The sequence below is a fragment of the Alternaria metachromatica genome (assembly GCF_023757995.1).
Source record: "Alternaria metachromatica strain BMP 0045 chromosome Unknown scaffold_13, whole genome shotgun sequence".
Lineage (NCBI taxonomy): Eukaryota > Fungi > Ascomycota > Dothideomycetes > Pleosporales > Pleosporaceae > Alternaria > Alternaria metachromatica.
The window spans coordinates 706,567-728,267 of NW_026055504.1; the positions used below are offsets into that span (position 1 = coordinate 706,567).

Here is a 21,701-nt window from a genome sequence, read left to right on the forward strand (position 1 = left end):
CGACGAAAGCCGAGACGAATACGGATGAGGAATCTCCAGTGTCACGTCCGATGTCACCGGAGAAGCCAGAGAAGCCCAAGAAGCTCTCGGCCATCGAGCGAGCGTTGAACCTCTTCTCTAATCCTTCCTCGGATGACAAGATGAAGCCTCCACCTCCAGGCTCCACCTTCTCACGTCCGCCGGCGCCCCCAACGTCCGTGTTTACGTCGCCCAGGAACTTCATTGGCATGCCCGTCGAGAGTTTGGCTCCCTCACATGCTCCGAGTGCAAGGAAGAAGCCTCCGCCACCACCGCCGAAACCCGCGTCGAAGCCTGACATACCTTCAACGGCTGCAGAAATCGCGGAAGCCATACGCCATCGCCAGTCTGTGGAGAGCGCGATCCTACCGCCGTCCTTCTCACGGACTACGACGGATGACACTATCCACGAGCATCCCGATTCGCGAGCTCCTACGCCGGTAGACACGGTGTCTCACATGTTCGATGCCATCGATGAGATCGAAACGCTGGTGCCCCAACGTACGCGAACTACGTCGACCTCTACCACGCATTCGCGACGCCGCTCTACGCACACTCGCCGATCTACCGAACACGCCATCGAGGACGAGCTGTTTGACATCACTCCTCGACCGGATCACACTCGCAGAAAGAGCGGTTATGCGGCAAGCATTCGCACGACCAAGTCTGCCGATACCGAGCGCACTGATCGAAGCGAGCGCACCGACAAAAGTGAGCGCACCGATAAGAGCGAACGTACCGAAAAGAGTGAGCGGACAGACAAGAGCGAACGAACAGACAAGAGCGAGCGAACCGAGAAGAGCAGCCGCAGCCATCGGACAGAGAAGAGTGACCGTTCGGATAAAACCGAGCGCGAAAAGGCTCGTTATGTGTACGAGACGCGTGGTGCTGCTATGAAAGCTTTATATCCCAACACTCCGGTGAAGGGCTCCCATGGCAGCGCTAGACACTCCGAGAAGAGTGTGAAGAGCGAGAGAAGGAAGGAAAGAGGCAGCAAGGACTCAACCAAGGAATCAAACTTGACGAGAGAATCCCGAGAGTCGAGAGAGGCCAAGAGAGAATCACGAGAGGTCAAGAGACAAAGGAGTATCTCCGATGCTGGCACATGGGATACGAACAGCATCATGACTCACGACTTTGCGCCTACAACCATCACGACCAACGCACCCTATCCTTTCATGTACGACTCAAGACGAGACTCGAAAGAGTTGAAGCGAGAGTCCAGGGAGATACGGCGACAACGCAGCATCTCTGACGCTGGCACTTGGGACACGAGCACTGAGATCAGTCAGCGTCCTCCACCGACCACGGTCTCGACCAACGTTCCCTATCCTACAGGAATGCCTTGGGAGCTGAAGCGATCACGAAGCATTTCCGACTGCGGTACCTGGGACACGAGCAGTGAGGTCACTCAACGTGCGCCTCCCACAACCGTATCGACCAATGTGCCCTACCCTATGGAACAACACGTGGACGAGTCGGAACGATGGTCTATGCCACCACCTCGCAACTCAATGAGGATGGAGGTCTCCGACGACGAAGTGTCTGACACTGGGACCTGGGATACCAACACTGAGATCAATACCCACCGTGCTCCCCCTACGACCGTGTCTACGAACGTGCCCTACCCTTCCTACAACGCTCCTTCTACAATTATCTCTACCAACACCCCTCGTTTCACACAGCCTCCTCGACAGCTACGACGACCCAGCGTGTCCGACGATGACGCGTCTGATGATGACGTCTCCGACACTGGGACGTGGGACACCAACACCGAGATCACTACTCATCGCGCGCCTCCCACGACCGTCTCCACCAACGTCCCCTACTCAAGCATAATGCACCGCCAGCTGAGAAGGCTGAGCGGCAGCGATACCGGCACATGGGACACCGCTAGTGAGGTCACTCAGCGTGCGCCTCCCACAACAGTGTCCACCAACGTCCCCTACCCCTCCGCGCAATTCAGCGACCTTGGCCCATCGAGCTACCCACCCGGCCCCTTCGAGCAGCTCAAGCGAGTCGAGCAACTCCGAAAGCAGCACGAGCACCACAGTTTCTCTGACGACGGGTCCGACTCCGGCACCTGGGATACAAGCAGTGAGATCACTCACGCTAACAACGGGCCTGCTACTGCTACGCAGGTGTCCCAGAACAAGTCCTACCACCGTTCTGAGAGGCCGAGGGCACCAAGGAGACAGACGAGCCCGGCTATTTCCGAGGCGGGGACATGGGATACCAACAGTGTGATTACGAATAACGACATGAAGACGACTGTTTCGACGAATGTGGGGTATGCTTCTGAGCGAAGATCTCGATAGGTGGATGCGAGCATTGTGTGTGAAGACGGTCTAAATGGTCCGCGTGACACGGCTTTTTTTCTATGAGTTACTGTTGTTGCGCTTTGTTTCTTTTTGGTTTCGCTTTATGCGTATGGCTGCAGCTACGCAATACCGTAGGAGCACACGTTGATGATGCAGATGAAGGATGAACACGAGTGAGGATATATATGGATTACGGCCGAGCAATGCATGATGAAGAGAGTCTCGAGATGGTTGCATTTCTGTAGCAGGGCGTTCTGGTTCCTTGCTTGTTTGATTCGACGTAGACGAGCTTGTAAGATAGTTATCATATCATCTGTTTTCAAGTGCAAGACACTGCTCTCATGATGGGACTGTGTGAAAGAGTTTGAGTGTCTTTAGTTGTGCATGGCGAAGTCATTGCTGCGATGCGTAACTCTATACTCGATGTCAAAGCCTTGAGCACTCCAAAACGTATTCTGGTCTAGAAGTTGTGCTCTCGTACAAGCGGAGGTCGTGGTGGTGCCATCAAAGAAAGTGAAGGAAAGCTCCAAAACGCCGAGGCTAGCCCGAACATCGATCGCGCTCGAAGCTCAAGCTACCAAGACGCTCTCAAGAAAGTCCAACTCGCCATCCCAACGCCACAAACACCAATTCTCACCTCCTCCAACCGCGCCAATTCGCGTCAAACACCCAGAAAAACTCATACCAAGCTTCAGAAATGGCAGAACCATCTCCCAACCCAGCCGTCGCAAACCCCGACATCGACCCAGCGCTCACAAATGGCGAGGCGCAACAAGCACCCACAGAACAACCCGCAGATGTAGAAATGGCAGATTCAGGCGCAGTACCAGCGGTAAGCTACCATCCTAGACATAACCACCAGAATTCCCTTACTAACACACCCCTCAAGCCCACCACCCTCGACGCCTCAGCCTCAACACCCACCCACCAACCCAGCGTCCAAACCGTCCCGCCCACTCCCTCCACCTCCACGCCCGCACCGCCCTCCGCACCAACTCTACCGACCGCTACCACAGCGCCGACACCCACTCCCGCAGCCTCATCGCGCAACTCACCGCACCCCACTGCGCAAGCGCCCACACAACCTATTCCACACGGCAGTCCCACGCGGGTGTATCTGAACCAACATGTGACGCCGCATTTGCTCGAGGCGATGAAACATCTTGCTACTGCGGAGCCAGAGAAACCGTTGAAGTGGTTGAGTGAGTTTTTGGCGGGGAAGAGTAGGGAGATTGAGGGGACGTGATGGGCTTGTGGAGGATGAGAGATGGGATGACGGGGTGGGGAGGAGTTGAGCATGGCATATTTGGGACGCAGACAATGAAGCCATGTATATGGGCGGCTACATGGTGAGCTCTCACTCAGTCACTCGTGGACGAGAAGGAGACTGCCATACACATGCGTGTATGGGCGGTGAGCTTTGCGATTTATTTGTCAAGCTCGACCACCGGACGGGTAGTATGCTTTCGGAGGGCAGACAGCATTGGAAGACTCGAAGCGCGTGGGCAGGTGTTCACAAAAGTATAAGACGGCGTCAGGATGATACCCAAGTCAAGCAGCATTACAATATGGAAATTTCAGACTGTGACACTTTCAATGCAAATTGGGTATATTTCAATTCGAGGAGATGCTTTTGATTGATTCATTCCATATCGTGATCCTGCTAGGTATCCGCAAAGCATCCATGCCCGTGAAACTCCACTTAAATGTCTACCATGACGACTACCATCCACACCAATCCGACATCTGCTTATGCGACGAGGGTAGAGGCGGTGGCGCTCTCGTACCTCCAGGTAGGGGGGAGGGCACCGACGGTCTTGTAGTAGCGGGAGAGCTGAAGATGATTAGCACGTGCTTTTGACATGGTAGAGTTTGGGTAAACTTACACGGTGGATACGGGACTCGATGAGAATGAGGCGGAACTTGGAGTCGCGGTCCTTGCGGTTGGTCTGAAGGTGCTTGCGGACGGCAACGGCCTTCTTGATCAACATGTAGAGGTCCTCTGGGATGTCGGGGCTGAGGCCTTAAGCGCAAAATGTTAGCCTAGACCAACAAATGCAGTTTTGTATAGCGCGCAGATGCTCACGAGGAGCAGAGCTGTGTCGACATGCGCTTTCATGTGTATAGGGCGATCGTACCGTTCGACTTGAGGATTCGGAGGATCTTGTTGCCGGTGACAACCTTGACCTGAGCGACACCGTGCGAGTCACGGAGGATCTCACCAATCCTGCGATTGTGTTAGCCGACCAATTCCTGTGTATTCTTTTGCAAGCGATTTTCTTACTGAGATGGTGTAGCACCCTTCTTCGCGAGCTTGCAGATCTGGTCGACAACCTGCTCGGGGGTGGTCTTCAACCACGCCGGGGGGCTGCGGGAGTAGGGGATGGCGGAGGCTGATATGCCCTTTCCGTTGCTGTGAAGACGACCCATATTGAATGAATGTTCCGGATGGCGACCTGGTCGATTAGTACGGAGACGTGGTGGTGGGCTTGTCGTGGGTTGAAGTTCGCGATCGAAGACTCCAATTTCTCGCGGCTCGGCTAGGTCTGTGGTGGACCGTGCGCGGCTAGCGTCAAAGCTCCTGCCTGACAAAAAGTCTGCGACGTCCAACCTCGTCTTCAGCACCTCACAATGTCAAAACATTGACCTCGGCGTGCAACCGCGATTGTCTCGGCTATGTGGAAACTAGACACTCGCGCCTTGCAACGCGCTTGATACAGCTCCTGAATTGCTCACGATGTAGCCAGCTACAACAGCTCACTTTCAAGGTACGTTCAACTCAATCCCTCCCTCCCATCACAATGATGAGATCCAGTGCATTCGACGCCTCTTATTTTAGGCGGGGTTCTTCGGAACTTCGCCGGTGCATAAATCTCTATTCTGACAAGTGCCATTTCTGCTTTACTGCATGAAATCTTGCGAGCGACCAGTGCTGACAAGAACTAGATATACAGATCACCTCCACTTGCGCTTCCTCCTGTATCTACTACTTGGTATGTTTTTCCGCCGTTCTCTTCATCGCACAATGATGACAACCCATACTTTTGGCACCTCTTATTTTAGGCACACCCGTAAGGGCGTTGCCAGTGCATTCAACTTATACTCTGATCTGCGATCTTATCAACTTCTTTATTTACATGAAACTTTACTGGCGACATGGACTTACAAGAAGCAGTTTTCAATTACATTAGGTTGTTGTCGCCTTCAGCCTCGTTCAGATCGCACTTTCTTGTTGACTCACACGTACGCGGTTTCTCGTACACTGCTCGTGGCTTCCGCATGCTAGATGTCGTCACGCCATAGTCAAATATATCAATAATAATACATCCATGGATCCTGTGCCAGCTCATCACAACCCTACCTCCAACGTTTTCTTTCACGCTTCATACACATCCCGCAACCCATTGCTCGTACAATAGCCTCTTTCAATTATTCAGCATGAAGCATACAATACTAAGCGCAGTCATCCTCCTCCCCCTCGCCTACAGCAGAACCGCCAAAGAGCTATGTCGCGGTACCGCTGAACTATCCTCTGATGGCAACTGGTACTGTTCTGAGGTCTGGGCCATCACCTACCGCAACATCAGCCAGCCTGGTGCCTACAATCGGACCACTACAGTCGATCCAAAGACTGGTATCTGTGGTCATGAACGTGTCGACTATCCTAGCGCAGGACCACTGACACCATTGTTCGGACAAGTATAGTTTGACTCGGGCTCCAGTTGTTACATGGCTGACAGGATCAGGTGTCCATGCACCTTCGCGGGCCGATGAACGTCTCTCAACTCGCCGTATACCAACTACCTGGTGACGCGCGCGCTATGGGGAAGCGAACTACAGTACCTTTCTACAACCGTCGGCGATCGTTGGAGCAGCCAGAGACACCAGTGACTACAAACCCTACTACTATGCTGACACAGTCGACATCTTCTGGCCGGCCCAGCCTTTTCAACAGGGATGCATGCACCACATCGTCCAGGTGCGTCTCGACGACAGTGACACAGACGGTGACCATAAACGCGGCCTGTTCCCCGACTGGTATTACACAGTCTGGAACAAACACAACCTACATAGGTCCTCCACTGCCGTGCTTACCAACGTCTGGTGCTGTATCGATCTCTGGCTCTACACCTCCAGAGCCGAACTGTACTTGCGTTGAAAACGAAAAGCCCGAGCCCATCTTTCAGCGACCCAATGGGCAGGTTTACGTCAGTCCGACGCCGACACTAAAACATGCACCGGAAACATCATCGACTCAGGACACGCTACCAGTGTCACAGCATCCAGATGGGCAGCCCTTCGAGGTCCCTCCACCCTCATCATCACCACCGCAAGACACATTACCAGTGTCCCAGCGTCCAGACGGACAGCTCTTCGATTCCCCTTCGCCCTCACCGTCATCAACACAAGACATATTACCGGTGTCGCAGCTGCCAGACGGACAACCTATTCAATTCCCCTCGCCCTCGCCATCATCAATGCAAGGCATATTGACGGTGTCTCAGCGCCCAGATGGACAGCCTATCGTGCCCTCGCCTTCACCATCATCACCACAAGAGACGCTACCAGTATCGCAGCGACCGGACGGACAGCCTTTTGACATCCCTTCGCCCTCACCGTCACCTCCACAAGACCCATCACCAGTATCACAGCGTCCAGATGGACAACCTTTTGACATGCCTTCGCCCTCGCCATCGCCCGTCTCGAAGAGGCAGGTTTCAGATTGGAAGCGGATAGCATACTACACGTCTACATCACCGGCTCAAGCCACCGGGCTCAGCTTCATGGCTAATCTGGGTGATCCTCAGAAGTCTGGTACTTTTGACTAGTGAGTATTTTCTCATCCCACAAGTTTCGCAGCTGACATGTTCAGTGCATTTGGAAACTCGCTCAGCTACGTCACTCCACGGGGTGACAAAGTAGCGGCTGAGAGTCAGCCGTTCGAAGGCACGCTAAAGACGTCTGAGAACGAGATTGTGATCCTTTCCGATAAAGAGTGTGACGCGGATTGCCCGTACTGGAGGCCAGACGCGACATCTCACTACGGCTGGTCAGGCTCCTCAAAAGCCTTCTTCATCGAATTCCAAATGGATCACCACGACAACATAGGCACGGACCAAGGCCTCCTCTCTGACGCCCCGGCCTACTGGTTCCTTAATGCAGCCATACCTCGCATCCTCCAGTACGGCAACGACCGCAACAACGTTCCCTGCTCATGCTGGTCAACGGGCTGTGGCGAGTTCGACGCATTCGAGCTTCTCAGCAAAGGCGCCGAACGCGCAAAGTCGACCATACATCGGCAGGGCAATCTGGAGGGTGGTGACTCGAATTACTTCAGCAGACCGGTAGGGAAGAAGATGAAGTTTGCGGTTGTTTGGCATTATCCGCACATTACGGCATTGGTGCTGGACGACGACTTTGACTTTTCAGAGAGCATGTCAAATGATGCGATTCAGAAGTTGGTGGCATACGATCCGGATAGCTGGGTGCATTCTCTGTATGCTATTGGGGACTGAGATAGGTTTCTCTTGACTGGACGAATTGAGATATTCATGTGAAGACACCTTACATGTAGCCATACACCTAGCAGTGCAATCGAATTGGTCTTGGAACACACAAGACAATGATTTCTTAGGTTCTGACGCGTGAGACGTGCGACCGAGGCAGGCTCATAAGCAATGCAATAATCATCTGAAGACGGACATGGGCGATGCAGCGGAGTGGGCCGGCGATTGGGGTGGTGGCAAGCTGACGGATAGGCCTGCCCAAGCGGGCACGAGAAACCGAGGTCTGTTCGCGACTCAGCGTCCGTGAACGACGACCAGCCGCATCCCGGCCGACGACACTGCGCATCTACTCATCGCCTCCATTACCGTCTACACACCACGTCGCGTCTTCGCATCTAATACATCGCCCAACTTACTGCTCACGTGCAGCCACAGTCGACGCGGATCCGCCCCTTGAGCGATTGCCAGTCTCGGCCGGCGCAGTTTCCCCGCAAAAACTCGCTGCCCCGATCGCCGCGAATTGCCAGCCTCTCGACGTTTGCTGACGACATCCGCCATCGTCTCTGCAAAGTCACTTTCTGTACTGCGCAATAGCGCGGAGGAGGCACACACGGAAATATGTCTGCGCCATCGCCGCCAAAGCCCTGGGAGACGAGCAACGGCGCGACGAGTGCCTCGGTTGGTGAGTCCGCCAGCCATCCGATACGTCAGGGACGCCGCGACTAACAACAACACAGGCCTCACTGGATCGAATAGCAGCACAGCACCCACCTCAACAGCCACATCCTCGAGTGCGCCTCCGCTACCATCCGTACCAGACTCACTCAGCACCGTCGCGAACCGCAACGCGTCCAACTACTCGAGCATGAACAACCGATACGGCTCCCCCTACAGCAGCGGATATGGAGGAATGAGCAGCTACAGCTCGCCCTACTCCAGCATGGGGGGTGGCTACGGCTCCATGTACGGTGGAATGGGCGGTATGGGTGGCATGTACGGCGGCATGGGAGGTATGGGCATGGGCATGGGCGGAATGTACGGCGGAATGGGAGGCATGCAGGGCGACCCAAACAGCAGCCTCACACAATCATTCAGCCAGAGCACAGCAGCGACTTTTCAGTTGATTGAGAACATTGTCGGCGCATTCGGCGGCTTTGCCCAGATGCTTCAGAGCACATATATGGCGACACATTCGTCATTCTTCGGTACGTCCGCCCCTTTCCAACTTTCAGCGATATGCTAACATCCTCAGCCATGGTATCTGTAGCAGAGCAGTTCGGAAACCTACGACAAACGCTTGGCTCGGTATTGGGCATCTACACAATAATGCGATGGATACGGACGGCAATCGCAAAGCTCACCGGACGACCCCTACCAGCAGATGCGACCGCCCTCACCCCCGCAAGTTTCGCAGCCTTCAACGGACGTATGCCCGACGGCTCGCCGGCCCCCGCAAAGCCTTCCAAGAAGCCATTCATCGTTTTCATGCTCGCAGTCTTCGGTCTACCCTACCTAATGGGTAAGCTCATCAAGGCGCTTGCACGATCACAAGAAGCCCAAGAGCAACAGAAGATGCTAGAGAACCCGCAAGCAGGACAGCCCCTCGACCCCAACAAGCTCGAATTCTGCCGCGCGCTTTATGACTTCACACCCAATGCCAACATGCACGCAATGGACTTGTCAGTGAAGAAGGGAGACATGGTCGCGGTGCTCAGCAAGAGCGATCCCATGGGCAACGCATCAGAATGGTGGAAGTGCAGATCAAGAGACGGACGCATGGGCTACCTTCCAGGCATCTACCTCGAGCCTATTCAACGCAAGACACCCGCACAGATTACCAGTGGAAGCCAGAGCGGAAGCCCAGCTGGTAGCAGAACACAGACAATGACGAACAGCAGCGCCGCGAGCAGGACTGCCACCATGACCGGAGCTCCAGGATCGGCACCAGAGAAGGTTGGCCCGAAGGTGGACAGCAAGGCGGGCGATATGGGTGTTGAGAGTTTCCAGAAGGGCGCCTTCTACTCGTAGGCTTTGAGTGACGTTCTTGAGCGTATTCTTCTTGATTCTACATCGCGTTTTTAGTAATGATTATCGTTGCAGTGTCGTCTGCAGGTGTGTATAACTTGGCTAGGAAAAGCTACGGTATGGCGGGCGTATGGCGCGAGAGATATCATGGGTCAATACTATTTCGAATATTCAACAAAATATCCATTGCCAGCGGTGGCTCAGATTCGTGTTGCTACATGCACAGTGTCTAATGTTGATATACAGATACTCCCCAATGCAATATATAGTCCTACGTCAATAACAAATTTGGGGAATGCGGTATACACTACATATATCCCTAGTGCCATCTAGTATTGAAGAGCATAGTTGGTGAACTATGAGAATGCCCAGATGATTCACAGCAAAATGTACCTGGATAGCCGCGTTCCGCCCTGGCGCGCCGCGTGAACCAACCTTCGCAACAAAGCCGAGCACCGAGACATCAGGCAGCGACGGCGCAAACAATTCACACGTCCTATCACCTCTACCTCGTACCTTCCAGCCTCTTCCCTGTCGCTCACTCCATTTCTACGATCGAACTTTCCGGTCGCTTCTTACTCCTAGGCTGCTACCTGATACGCGCGCGGTTGCCCCTCCCCCACACGTTGTCCATTCCACCTGCAGGGTCGCAGCTTGTCCATAAGCTTGTGAGCTGTTCAGCTACCTCGGAACAAAGCTACGATACACGTCATTCACTCTGAGTCCGCCCAGGATACATTGTTAGCTACATATACCTACGCGTACACCCCAGGTTGAGAGGCGCGCTGCTGCTGCACATCTCGAGATGTTCGCGTCGAAACGGTTAGGCAAGGTATGTTGTCATGGTCTTGAGCTCTGGAGTGGAGCTTGACTGCAATGCGATGTGTATAGGAGCTAGAAGCTAACGTGTATGATAGGAGCTCGCAAAGGTACCGTAATCCTCTCGTTCATTGTTCGTTGCCCGTCGAAGCACATTGTCACCCGTCAGACGCCTATAAACTCCACGTATCGACGCGCGGAAGCCTGCACACACAATATGGCCACGATGTGAAGGCAACGGATATGGAAATTCACATACGGAGGAACAGAGTCGCTAATACAACGGCGTATAGATGCACGAAAAACTCCCGCCAGGCATAACTCTCATTAAGGCTGACGACTTCCAAACCTGGCTCATGGACATTCAAGTTATGGACTCCAATCCGTTGTACCAGGGCGAAACGTATCGGTTGAAGTTTAGTTTTACACCGCAGTATCCTATTGAGGTACGTGTTCCCTTTCTAGACTAACTGCTTACTACCCAGCACCCTACCCTCCCATCCTCCCGTTCCTGCACCCATCCAATATCCGCACCCTCCCCCAAACCAAACCTCGCTAATACCCCCCACCACAGGCCCCCGAAGTAATCTTCCTCCGCGACGAAACCCACCCCATACCCTGGCACCCACACATCTACTCCAACGGTATCATCTGCCTCGACCTGCTCGACCGCTCCGGCTGGTCCCCCGTCCACAACGTCGAAAGCGTGTGTGTCAGTCTTCAGAGTATGCTGACGAGCAACACGAAGAAGGAGAGGCCGCAGGGAGATGAGAACTTTGTCAGGTATAACACTCAGCGGCCGAGAGATATTAATTTTGTCTTTCATGATGAGACGGTCTGAGTGCGAAGACATGACATGGATTATTGGGGTTACATTGGGAAGGCGGGCATAAGATAAGGCAAAGCATGGAATTGGTGTTTTGGGCGTTCATGGCATGGTGAAGGGCGGAGGGCATGGGATTGGATATGACGTTACGGCAGATTTCATGATCACCGAATATGGAAAGCGATACTCTGTGTGCAGCCTTGAGTTCTCCCCCAATTCGTGGAGGTCGCTCGCTATTGAGAGACATACTGTCGCCTTTGATGCTACTCCTATCAAGCAGTACGGTGTATCATTGTCAGAAGTTCGTAAGAAGGAGTATGGCCATCTTCTGCCCTGAGCTTCTATGAATGCAGCTTCTCGGTTTTATCGTGAAAAATACAAAGTACCCAATGCATCAGAGTGAACACGCTACCCAGAAGTTTGAGGCATCTCAGAAGACGAGGAACTCAAAGCACTGTCCCAAGACCTACGCCAACCGACCAAAGGTTACCACAGAGGAGATCTTCTAGTGTACTATCTGCAGTGTTTCTTGTGGCGATCAGGACGAGTTCGATGTTCATGATGATACTGCACGGCACAAAAGGTGGACTGAGGAAGAAGAACAAGGCCGAAATCACTACGCACCTTGCAGCGAGAACTTCAGATACCCTTCTGACCTTGCGACATCTCTAGGAAGGCTGTGCCATAAGGACGCGGTTGCGAAATATGAAGAGTGGTTGTACGCATTAATCAGAGGATGGGGATGGCAAAGACATGGATGTGAAGCACCAGCAGTACCCAGTATAAGGTTAAGAAGATATTTTGAATAGTTCACCACTGCCGATGCCGGCCGGTAACGACATTTCCATCTATACTGCGCACTATTCACATAGTCCTCTAAGGTAGCCTTCTCAGCAACTCTATTCCGCTGTACAGACTAACTCTTCGATCATGAATCTACGTCTCCAGGGAAGCAGCCTTCTACTCTTCCTAAGTGTCAACCACGACCTTCTTGACATACCAGTGATGTTGCAACATGCCCATTGTTCTTAAGCCAGCCAACTGCTGTGACTCTTTGTCTCCAAATTCCGCTGGGATGCTAGAGGTCGTTATGTTGAACTCCGCCTGTCCATGCTTACATCCCCTGTTATCAGTCCATTCTATCTCATCCTTCCAGTAGTTACCGCACTTACGCTTCATAGCTTCGCATGCTGCCCACGCATCATGTGCCGTGCCCGATATCTTTGTTTCGACGATACTGTCGCCACATTCGTCGATGGCCAGGAAGACAGTGTTAGCAGGGGTTGTAGACGTGCCAACTATATCGCTGTGCTGGAGTTCGATTTTGATGTCGCTATCGTCGCCAATGCATCTTATAACACAGGGCTCAGAGCTATTAGGTACTCGCGCACAACGTGGTGTAATCTTTTTGACAGAGGCGACGGCTAGGGCAGGAGTGGAGAAGACGCCGACCACGCGGGGGATGAAGGTCGCGGAGAGTTTGCCTTCGATACTGACAATGTAGTAGGGTTGGGTGCGAGGCATCGTGGTTTGTGGTAGTTGGTGAGATGGTTGCACGGGATCTCTGGGACTAGGGAAGTAGATATAGAAGAGGGGTTGGAAAGACCTTGAAAGAAAGATCGGAAAGTATCAAACCGGGGGTTACAAACATTAGTATGACGGCTCCAGGCGCATCCATAGGTAGAAGCGTTACGCTGGTCATGGAAATAATCTATCGCGAAGATCATCGTGGTCTTTGTGCCGGAATCCATGGACGTGAGACGAAGGGCAACAAATTGGTCCATTCATGAAAACGACGTCTCAAGTAAGCATCTGGTCTTCTACGCTGGAAACTTACCGTGATACTCAACACTCCAAAAGTTTCTGAAATCATATTGCTAGACGTATACCAGGTAAGCTCCCTGGGCTGGGGCGGATGTAAGCCACGACGAAGATAGCCAGAATCTTGGATCTTGCGGCCATTGATCTGGCCCGAGGAGGCGACACGATGGTCCAACTTCAAGAGAGGCTCGTTGGGCCCAGTCTGCTAGACAAGTACCGTACCACTCAACGTTCCAAAGTGTTTTCAGATGATAGCGCCGGGCGTGCACCGGCGTGGATTGGCAAGACTGAGGACGACATAGGCAGGTCTTGTTTCAGAACCCTCCTAGAAGATGGGAAAGCTTAGCTGCGGGGCACCCTCTCGATGTCACGGTCCGGACTCATTTCTTTCTCAGCGGGCCGAGGCTCGAAGATATATCGATGTTGGATGGGTGGTTTTCATTGAGTATCGATAAGCGCCGCGCCAGGTTAACCGAGTCTGCCTAGCGTCATTCGCCGACACTACGAGAGATCCCTGCCAGGCCAATTTTTCTCTGATCGCTCGCCTTTAAGCAAGCGCGAAAAAGATTCCCAACCCTCTTTTCCACCTTCTCTCCAACACCTTCCTGCTCTTCAATTTTTCAGGTTGTTCCTTATACACATACCGCAATCATGAGCGACGAAGTCTACGAGGGTGCCATCGGCATCGATCTTGGTGCGTAAATTTCGCGAATTACCCCACAGTGGGATGCGTGTGTGCTAACAATATCGCAGGCACCACCTACTCTTGCGTTGCCAACTACGAGGGCACCAATGTCGAGATCAGTATGCGCCCGCCCCTCCTGCACTCAGAGACCATCGTCTAACAATGTTTGCCCACAGTCGCCAACGAGCAGGGTAGCTTCACCACCCCCTCGTTCGTGTCCTTCACCAGCGAGGAGCGTCTCATCGGTGAGGCGGCCAAGAACCAGGCTGCTATGAACCCTGAGAACACCGTCTTCGATGTCAAGTGAGTTCTGCCGTTCCATCGTCGCACGCGCGCGATCAGCCGACTGACTTTCGCAGGCGTCTCATTGGTCGCCGATTCGAGGACGAGACCGTCACAAAGGACATCAAGTCATGGCCATTCAAGGTCGTTGACCAGGGCGGCAGCCCTCTCGTCGAGGTTGAGTACCTCGGCGAGACCAAGCAGTTCTCTCCCCAGGAGATCTCTGCCATGGTTCTCGTCAAGGTAAGATCTGCGCACACACCAGCATGGCGGGGCAATGGCTAACAAAATCAACAGATGAAGGAGGTCGCTGAGACCAAGCTCGGAAAGAAGGTTGAGAAGGCCGTCATCACCGTTCCCGCCTACTTCAACGACAACCAGCGTCAAGCCACCAAGGACGCCGGTGCCATTGCTGGCCTCAACGTTCTCCGTATCATCAACGAGCCTACCGCCGCCGCTATCGCTTACGGTCTCGGTTCCGGAAAGTCTGACAAGGAGAGGAACGTCCTCATCTACGATCTCGGTGGTGGTACTTTCGATGTGTCTCTTCTCCACATCCAGGGTGGTGTCTTCACCGTCAAGGCTACCGCTGGTGACACACATTTGGGTAAGTTCTGGCTGCACGCCAACCTAAGGAGAAACTGAACAGCCTGGAGCCTACGTTGACTTTCGGTCACCTCTTTTGCAAGGTTTTGGGTCAATGTAGTCTGCAGACCTGTTCAGTTTTTCCCTTGTATAAGGTGGCTGCACAAAGTGCATTTGAGACATATACTGACTTCGTTGCAGGTGGACAGGACTTCGACACCAACCTCCTTGACCACTTCAAGAAGGAGTTCACAAAGAAGACCAAGAAGGACATCAGCGGTGACGCCCGTGCCCTCCGTCGTCTCCGGACTGCTTGCGAGCGTGCCAAGCGTACCCTCTCCAACGCCACCCAGACCACTGTTGAGATCGACTCGCTGTTCGACGGTGAGGACTTCAACGCCAACATCACCCGTGCTCGTTTCGAGGACTTGAACCAGAAGGCCTTCGCTGGCACTCTGGACCCCGTTGCCCAGGTTCTCAAGGACGCCGCCATCGCCAAGGACAAGGTTGACGAGATCGTCCTTGTTGGTGGTTCCACCCGTATCCCCAAGATCCAGAAGCTCCTCAGCGACTACTTCAACGGAAAGAAGCTCGAGAAGAGCATCAACCCCGATGAGGCTGTTGCCTACGGTGCCGCCGTCCAGGCTGGTATCCTCTCCGGAAAGGCCACCTCCGCCGAGACTGCCGACCTCCTCCTTCTCGATGTCGTTCCCCTCTCCCTTGGTGTAGCCATGGAGGGTAACATCTTCGCCCCCGTCGTTCCCCGCGGTCAGACCGTCCCTGTACGTATTGCCATGGCTATATGACTTTGCATTCGCTAACTTTTGCACCTAGACCATCAAGAAGAGGACCTTCACCACCGTTGCAGGTTTGTTCACCCAAGAAACACTTTTGATAAGACCATGCTGACAAGCCCAAATACAATCAGCAAACGGTACAGTTCCCCGTCTTCCAGGGAGAGCGTGTCAACTGCGAGGACAACACCTCTCTCGGAGAGTTCACCTTGGCCCCAATTCCGCCCATGGCAAGTACTCCGCGTCCCCAACACTCACGCACTTCAACTAACATTCTTCCAGCGTGCTGGTGAGGCCGTCCTTGAGGTTGTCTTCGAGGTCGACGTCAACGGTATCCTGAAGGTCACCGCCACCGAGAAGACCTCCGGCCGCAGCGCCAACATCACCATCTCCAACGCTGTCGGAAAGCTCTCGTCTGCCGACATCGAGAACATGATCAACGACGCCCAGAAGTTCAAGTCCTCCGACGAGGCCTTCAGCAAGAAGTTTGAGTCAAGGCAACAGCTTGAGTCCTACATCTCCCGCGTTGAGGAGATGATCTCCGACCCCACCACATCCATCCGCCTCAAGCGCGGCCAGAAGGAGAAGATCGAGTCTGCTCTCTCTGACGCCATGGCTCAGCTCGAGGTTGAGGACGCCCCCGCTGATGACCTGAAGAAGAAGGAGCTTGCGCTCAAGCGCACTGTCACCAAGGCCTTCTCCACCCGATAAGCGCATCACATGACAGCAGCGCCACAAGGGCGTGCAGGAAGGAAGGAAGGGCGCACGTGCAGGATACCCAGACTGCGAGCTGCGAACGGAGTTTCATCTATTGCGGCATTTAACGATAGACTTGGTGTGTTTGGTTCCTTATCTTTCATGGGTTCCCGGTATTCAGGAACGCGGAAAAGTCTTCTTTGTACTTTCACGACGATGCCTGACGAAACGATCGTAATGGATGTTCTGCAAAAGTATGCCAGCGGTCAATGTCTCTTATGTAACTCACGAGGTAGCTACATGAAGAGAGTGGAAAGGAAATTGAAATGACTTCACTGAATACACCATCGTTATGAATGTTGCTGTGACGACTACATTGCCGTATTTTCCACCGGTGGTCTTTGCGATGAGCAGCGAATACCTCCTGGCTCTATCATGATTCTGTACCGTGATACTCTTCCAACACACCTCGGATCACAACAGACTCTATCATGTTTAGTTCCTATGTGGCTATCGCTCCCACCGACTACCTCCAGGCTACATCATGATCAGCATCTCGACAAGATGATGGGCCCACGTATTCGGCAACTTTGCTAGCGCCCTTGACTGTGGTTCGTAAATCGAAGCATATACATGGTGGCTTCTGAAGGAAAGCGCATTCTCCACAGCATGACTTCTTCTTCTTCCTTTCCTCGATGTCGGCCAGCCATACAAAGCTGCTGTTCCCACAGCCCTCTCCTCGACCCTGTTGAGGGTGACCTCGACCTTACTAAGGAAGAGCTTGAGGAGCTTGAGGCTGCGACAAGGGCGAAGGACAAGGCTTACGCATCTTCATACGGTCGAGAGAAGAGAGCGAGCCCTACAGAAGGGTAGAAGGCCAGTCAAAAGGCCCGCAACGCAAAACAGTATCCTCAGACACGAGCCAAACAAGTCAAGGCGATTAAGGAGAAGACCTTCTACTGTTCCGTCTGCGATGTCGCATGTGCCGTTGCTTCTGCTCAAGCAATCCACAATGGCACACCTAAATACATGGTGGCTTCTTCCGGGAGGATGGCGCATTCTCCACAGCATGACTTCTTCTTCCCTTCTTCGATGTCGGCCAGCCATAGAAAGGAGGAGACAATATTCTCAAAGAAAAGTGTTCATTAGGAGAGTCTACTTCGACATATGTGCGCTATCACGGCTACCACCACCACCATCACCATCTCAAGCCTTGAACCTCTTCTTCTCAATCGCACTCCCCACCAAACCCTCCCCCTTAACCACATTCGTCGCACACACCACAATCCTGCTACCCCTCCCCTCCCCACCACTCTCCTTCAACTTCTCACCCACAAACCTCAGCGCCGCAATCTCAGCTCTAGTCACACCACCAAGAAAGAACACAACAATAGTCTTGTTCTTCTCACCTGCACTTCCATTCAACAGCTGCCGCGCTTTAACAGCCTTCTCCTCACCCTTCTGCGTCTCATCGAACGTCGCGCCGCGGATGTATTTACTTGCGTCGTCGAAGATGCGGAGGCCTTGGGCAAGGGGGTTGGCTTGGGCGCTTGCGCGGGGGTCGGAGGGGGGTTTGATGGCGTTGGCGAGGGTGTGCTTCTGGATAATGGATTGGATGATGCGGACACTGAGGGGTGCGTAGCCGGAGAAGGTGTAGCTGATGTCGTTGGGGCTTGCTTCGTTCACGTCGTCGTCCCAGAGCTTAAGACTCTTGCGCAGGGGCGTGTAGTTTGTTACGCTGCCGGGTTTGGCGGGCGCGCCTACGCCACCGAGACTTACGCCGCCTCGTGGGCCTAGTAGGCCCATCTTCTCGAGTGAAGCGAGAGTCAGGATGTGTTGCGGGCCATATGCCTGGATGATGGCGCGCTTGAAGGCCTCGAGATCCTTCGGACGGATGCCGGCGTTGGTGGTGGACTCTAGGCAGAGCAAGCGAAGGATGGCGGGTAGCGGTACATCACGGTTGATGAGCTCGTTGATGAGATCGTGTTGTGTTGTTGGGTCGGCGCCAGACATGATATTCTGCTGCACTTCCAAACTCCGCGTGAAAATGTCGGTGCGCGTGAATTTGATAATCTCCTCAGCCAGACTGGTATGTAGCTTCAAGCTTGCTTGCTCAGCCTGGTAACCGGGCAACTTGGCGACAAAGTCACGAAGCTCTGTAGTCGTCTTTGTGGCAAGCTGGTCGCGTCCTGTGCTGCTCTGCAGACGACGAGCTGCTTGATTGAGCAAGTTACCGACGATAGCAAAGTTCGCATCACCCAGATCAGCATACAGAGCGTCTTTCGAATCTATCATAATCTTGCGCTTCATGCTCGTCGATGCTGATCCCGTCTGACCTTGCTGGGGCTGTGCACCACCAGCTATGGAAGAGTCGACTTCAGTCTGGTTGGCGGTGATGTTGAAGACTTCGTCGATGAGTCCCTCATATGTCAACTGAGTCAGTAGCGCTGTGGGAAAGTCGACTTCCCGATCAACGATGATGAGGCTGTCGATGTTGGAACTAGGTGCTAAGCCCAGGAATGATGGGCCGCCGCCGGTAGAGGTCTCACCGGCCGTTACTTCGGTACGCATGCGGATGAGTAGGTCGGCGAGCCGCTTACCATTGTCACCTTTTCCGATGATGCGCGGGAAGAGACCATACTTCTGTTGCTGAAGCATGAGTGCTTTGGCCGACAAGTAGATCGCGGTAGGATCTTTCTTCTACGCAAGGTTAGTATCAAATCTGCACCAGATCCAGGACGCACATACGAGATAAAGATCTGACACAGCATCTTCAAGTTCAAGCGATAGCACATCATCTGCAAGCGGTACGAAGAACAGCGGCCATTCGCTCACGCTCGCTTCACCCAAGACACCCGCCTCTTCAAGCAGTTGATCCGAGGTCATAGTACGGCGCGGCACCCAGAAGATGGAGAATTCATGTTCAATTTGGCTGTCTCGCCGAATACGTTTGATTTGATCTATCTAGTATGTTAGCACCGTACAATAGACTGCTCCTACATGGAGATGAAGGGCAATCCAAAAAAAGTGCTATGTTCAATCTAGGGATCAAGACTGGCTAGGCAGAGTGGGTACTGTCTGTCTAGCCTACTTTTTGACCCAAAGCTCCAGATGCCGTGAGGCAGATGGAGGAAAGGAAGCCGAGGGAGCTTCACTTACCAGCAACGGCCATCACAGTCTTCGCTTTCTCGCCTCTGACGAGGAAGACGATGTTGCGCTGAGAAGAGTCGACATTGTCGTTCTCAAGGAAGAAGGGCTTGTCGACGCCATATTCCTGGAGCGTGGAGAACTTGACAAGCAAGTTCAGCGGGCCTGCGAGAGCTTTCTCTAGCACGAGGTTCTTCTTTCCTCTGATCTGTCCGCACGCGTTAGATGGTGCAGCGACCTGCGACGTTGATATTACCTTACACCCTCGAGCAGGAGCAGCAGCTCCCGGCGCGCTTTTTCAGTTATATCCGCCGCATTGAGAGGTGTGATGGGCGCCATCTTCAGCGCTGTATCATGAATTACAGCTATTACGAATGAGCCTCAGATGCATGACTACATGCAGTCGCCCTTGTGATGTGAAGGTCGATAGAGGGTGAGAACGAGGTGGTTGGATTTTCGGCTCTTAAGCTTTGGACCCAAGGCACGTGCACGACAGAGTCTTGGCAGAATTGTGGATATACGGCCAACAGATGCGCTTGATGATCTTCACTTGGATATGATTATATCAAAATTGACTATGTTCAGATAACAGAGCTGGCGCTTGCGTTCGTGACTCTGATCGTGTATGATCAAAGCTTGTCTATCATTGTAGCTACCTCGGCTCACCTCTTGAAAGCGGTGCATCTATCTATAACACAGGGGTATACATCACACTAACAAGTGATACGAGATTATGGATCCATGTTCCTCTCATCTTCATGCTACGTAAGAATGACCACGTTCCTATAACGCACCCAGAGCCCGTAACGCTGTGCGTAGCTCCTTCACAGCAGTATCTGCATCTTCAAAGTTCATTGCAGAAATGGCCCATTTGGCGTGCTTTGTAGCTTCCATGATGGAATCTTCGTCATTCCTGAACGGACCCTGCGATGTTTGCTGGAGAGGAGGTTGTGGTTGAGCGTATGGATTCTGGTGGGGCGTTGACTGGTACTGCGGCTGAGCAGGCTGAGAGAATCCGCCTTGTTGGTACTGTTGTTGAGGCGGCTGTGGCGAAGGCGAGGCAAACTGATGTTGTTGTGGGGGCGCTCCGAAGCTGGAAGATAATCTCTGAGGCTTTTGCGGAACTTGCGGGGGCGTTGGAGATTGGTATGGGTTTTGTGGTGGTGGCTGCTGAGGAGCCTGAGCAGGCGCAGGAGACGCCGGGTTTTGATAGAAGCTTGCAGGGTCTGATGGTTCCGGAGCTTGTGGTGGCTGAGGGCTCGTGGGCAGAGAAGACGTCATGGGGTCTATGTCCATTGGAGCGGTTGGTAGACCTGGTGCCGTCGTCTCTGCCGTGAATGTAGGAGGATCTGGAGCATCGGTCCTCGGAAAGTATCCACCACCGATCGAAACGACAGAGCCCTGCCTCGAGGTGGCGGGTTGTGATATTGGAGATACATCGTTGTGCGATGACTGGGTGTATCCAGTAGGTGCAGAAGGGAGGTTGGGAGGTGGTGGTGATACTTGGCGTGCGGAGAAGTTGGGCGATGGTTGGGTAGAGGTATTCGGTGCTGTCTCTACGGATGGTTGGTATGGGTTCGGGGGTGGAGCGCCTTGGTTTATGCGCTGGACTTCTGGGTCGTTTGGATCTAGAGCAGACGGCGACATGGGCTGCTGCGGTGTTTCTTGTACGGGGTTCGTCGCATTGGGGTCTTCGTTGGCTTTGATGGCTTTGACGATGCGTAGCGCGTGGTATTTGGCGAACTTGGTTTTGGAAGTGATCTCAGGGTCGTTGTTCTTCCATATCGACATTATCTCGAGGAACGTGGAGGCGGCGAGGAGGGTATCGGCTGTTTGTCTGGGAGGATGTCAGATGAAGCGGCAGCGATAAGACTATAATACGAACCCATTGACTCTGTTCTCAGCCATCTCCCTTTCTGCCTTTGCGAGAGTCTGTAGCGCGAACTGTTCGCAGTATGCGCTTGCGACCGTGTCATCCAGCAAGGCATCCTCGTTGGGGTTCTCGGCCTTTGCTTGCTCGAGCTTTTCCATGAGGTCGGTCGTGTAGGCGGTGCATTCTTGGTCGGCCGAGTGCAATCCACCGGCGATGATTCTTTGCACTATGTAGAAGCGTACTGCCTAGCTTTAGTATACAATTCTCGTGTCGACGCGCGCGGTACTCACACCAGTAGGTGA

At 53.4% G+C, this 21,701-nt stretch overlaps 6 protein-coding genes across 6 annotated transcripts; 4 read left to right on the forward strand and 2 right to left on the reverse strand.

The window, feature by feature from the left end:
- Positions 1–255: 255 nt before the first annotated feature.
- Positions 256–2,336, forward strand: J4E83_006261 (uncharacterized protein; the record flags this gene model as incomplete). The annotated part of the gene is given in 2 exon segments (XM_049333175.1): positions 256–264; positions 279–2,336. The coding sequence occupies 2 exon segments, from the start codon at positions 256–258 to the stop codon at positions 2,334–2,336; spliced, it is 2,067 nt and encodes a 688-aa protein (XP_049187865.1).
- A 4,868-nt stretch (positions 2,337–7,204) lies between these two features.
- J4E83_006262 (uncharacterized protein) lies at positions 7,205–7,855 on the forward strand (the record flags this gene model as incomplete). Its single annotated transcript, XM_049333176.1, has 2 exons — positions 7,205–7,211; positions 7,263–7,855. The coding sequence occupies 2 exons, from the start codon at positions 7,205–7,207 to the stop codon at positions 7,853–7,855; spliced, it is 600 nt and encodes a 199-aa protein (XP_049187866.1).
- Positions 7,856–8,464: 609 nt separating this feature from the next.
- J4E83_006263 (uncharacterized protein) lies at positions 8,465–9,874 on the forward strand (the record flags this gene model as incomplete). The annotated part of the gene is made up of 3 exons (XM_049333177.1): positions 8,465–8,528; positions 8,584–9,051; positions 9,099–9,874. The coding sequence occupies 3 exons, from the start codon at positions 8,465–8,467 to the stop codon at positions 9,872–9,874; spliced, it is 1,308 nt and encodes a 435-aa protein (XP_049187867.1).
- A 4,114-nt stretch (positions 9,875–13,988) lies between these two features.
- Positions 13,989–16,394, forward strand: SSB1 (Heat shock protein ssb1; the record flags this gene model as incomplete). Its single annotated transcript, XM_049333178.1, has 7 exons — positions 13,989–14,031; positions 14,091–14,141; positions 14,199–14,325; positions 14,382–14,547; positions 14,602–14,911; positions 15,091–15,671; positions 15,966–16,394. The coding sequence occupies 7 exons, from the start codon at positions 13,989–13,991 to the stop codon at positions 16,392–16,394; spliced, it is 1,707 nt and encodes a 568-aa protein (XP_049187868.1).
- A 1,191-nt stretch (positions 16,395–17,585) lies between these two features.
- On the reverse strand, positions 17,586–19,551 carry J4E83_006265 (uncharacterized protein; the record flags this gene model as incomplete). The annotated part of the gene is made up of 2 exons (XM_049333179.1): positions 17,586–19,079; positions 19,546–19,551. 2 exons carry the CDS (start codon positions 19,549–19,551, stop codon positions 17,586–17,588), a joined length of 1,500 nt encoding a protein of 499 aa, XP_049187869.1.
- A 758-nt stretch (positions 19,552–20,309) lies between these two features.
- J4E83_006266 (uncharacterized protein) lies at positions 20,310–21,415 on the reverse strand (the record flags this gene model as incomplete). The annotated part of the gene is made up of 2 exons (XM_049333180.1): positions 20,310–21,355; positions 21,412–21,415. 2 exons carry the CDS (start codon positions 21,413–21,415, stop codon positions 20,310–20,312), a joined length of 1,050 nt encoding a protein of 349 aa, XP_049187870.1.
- Positions 21,416–21,701: the final 286 nt, after the last annotated feature.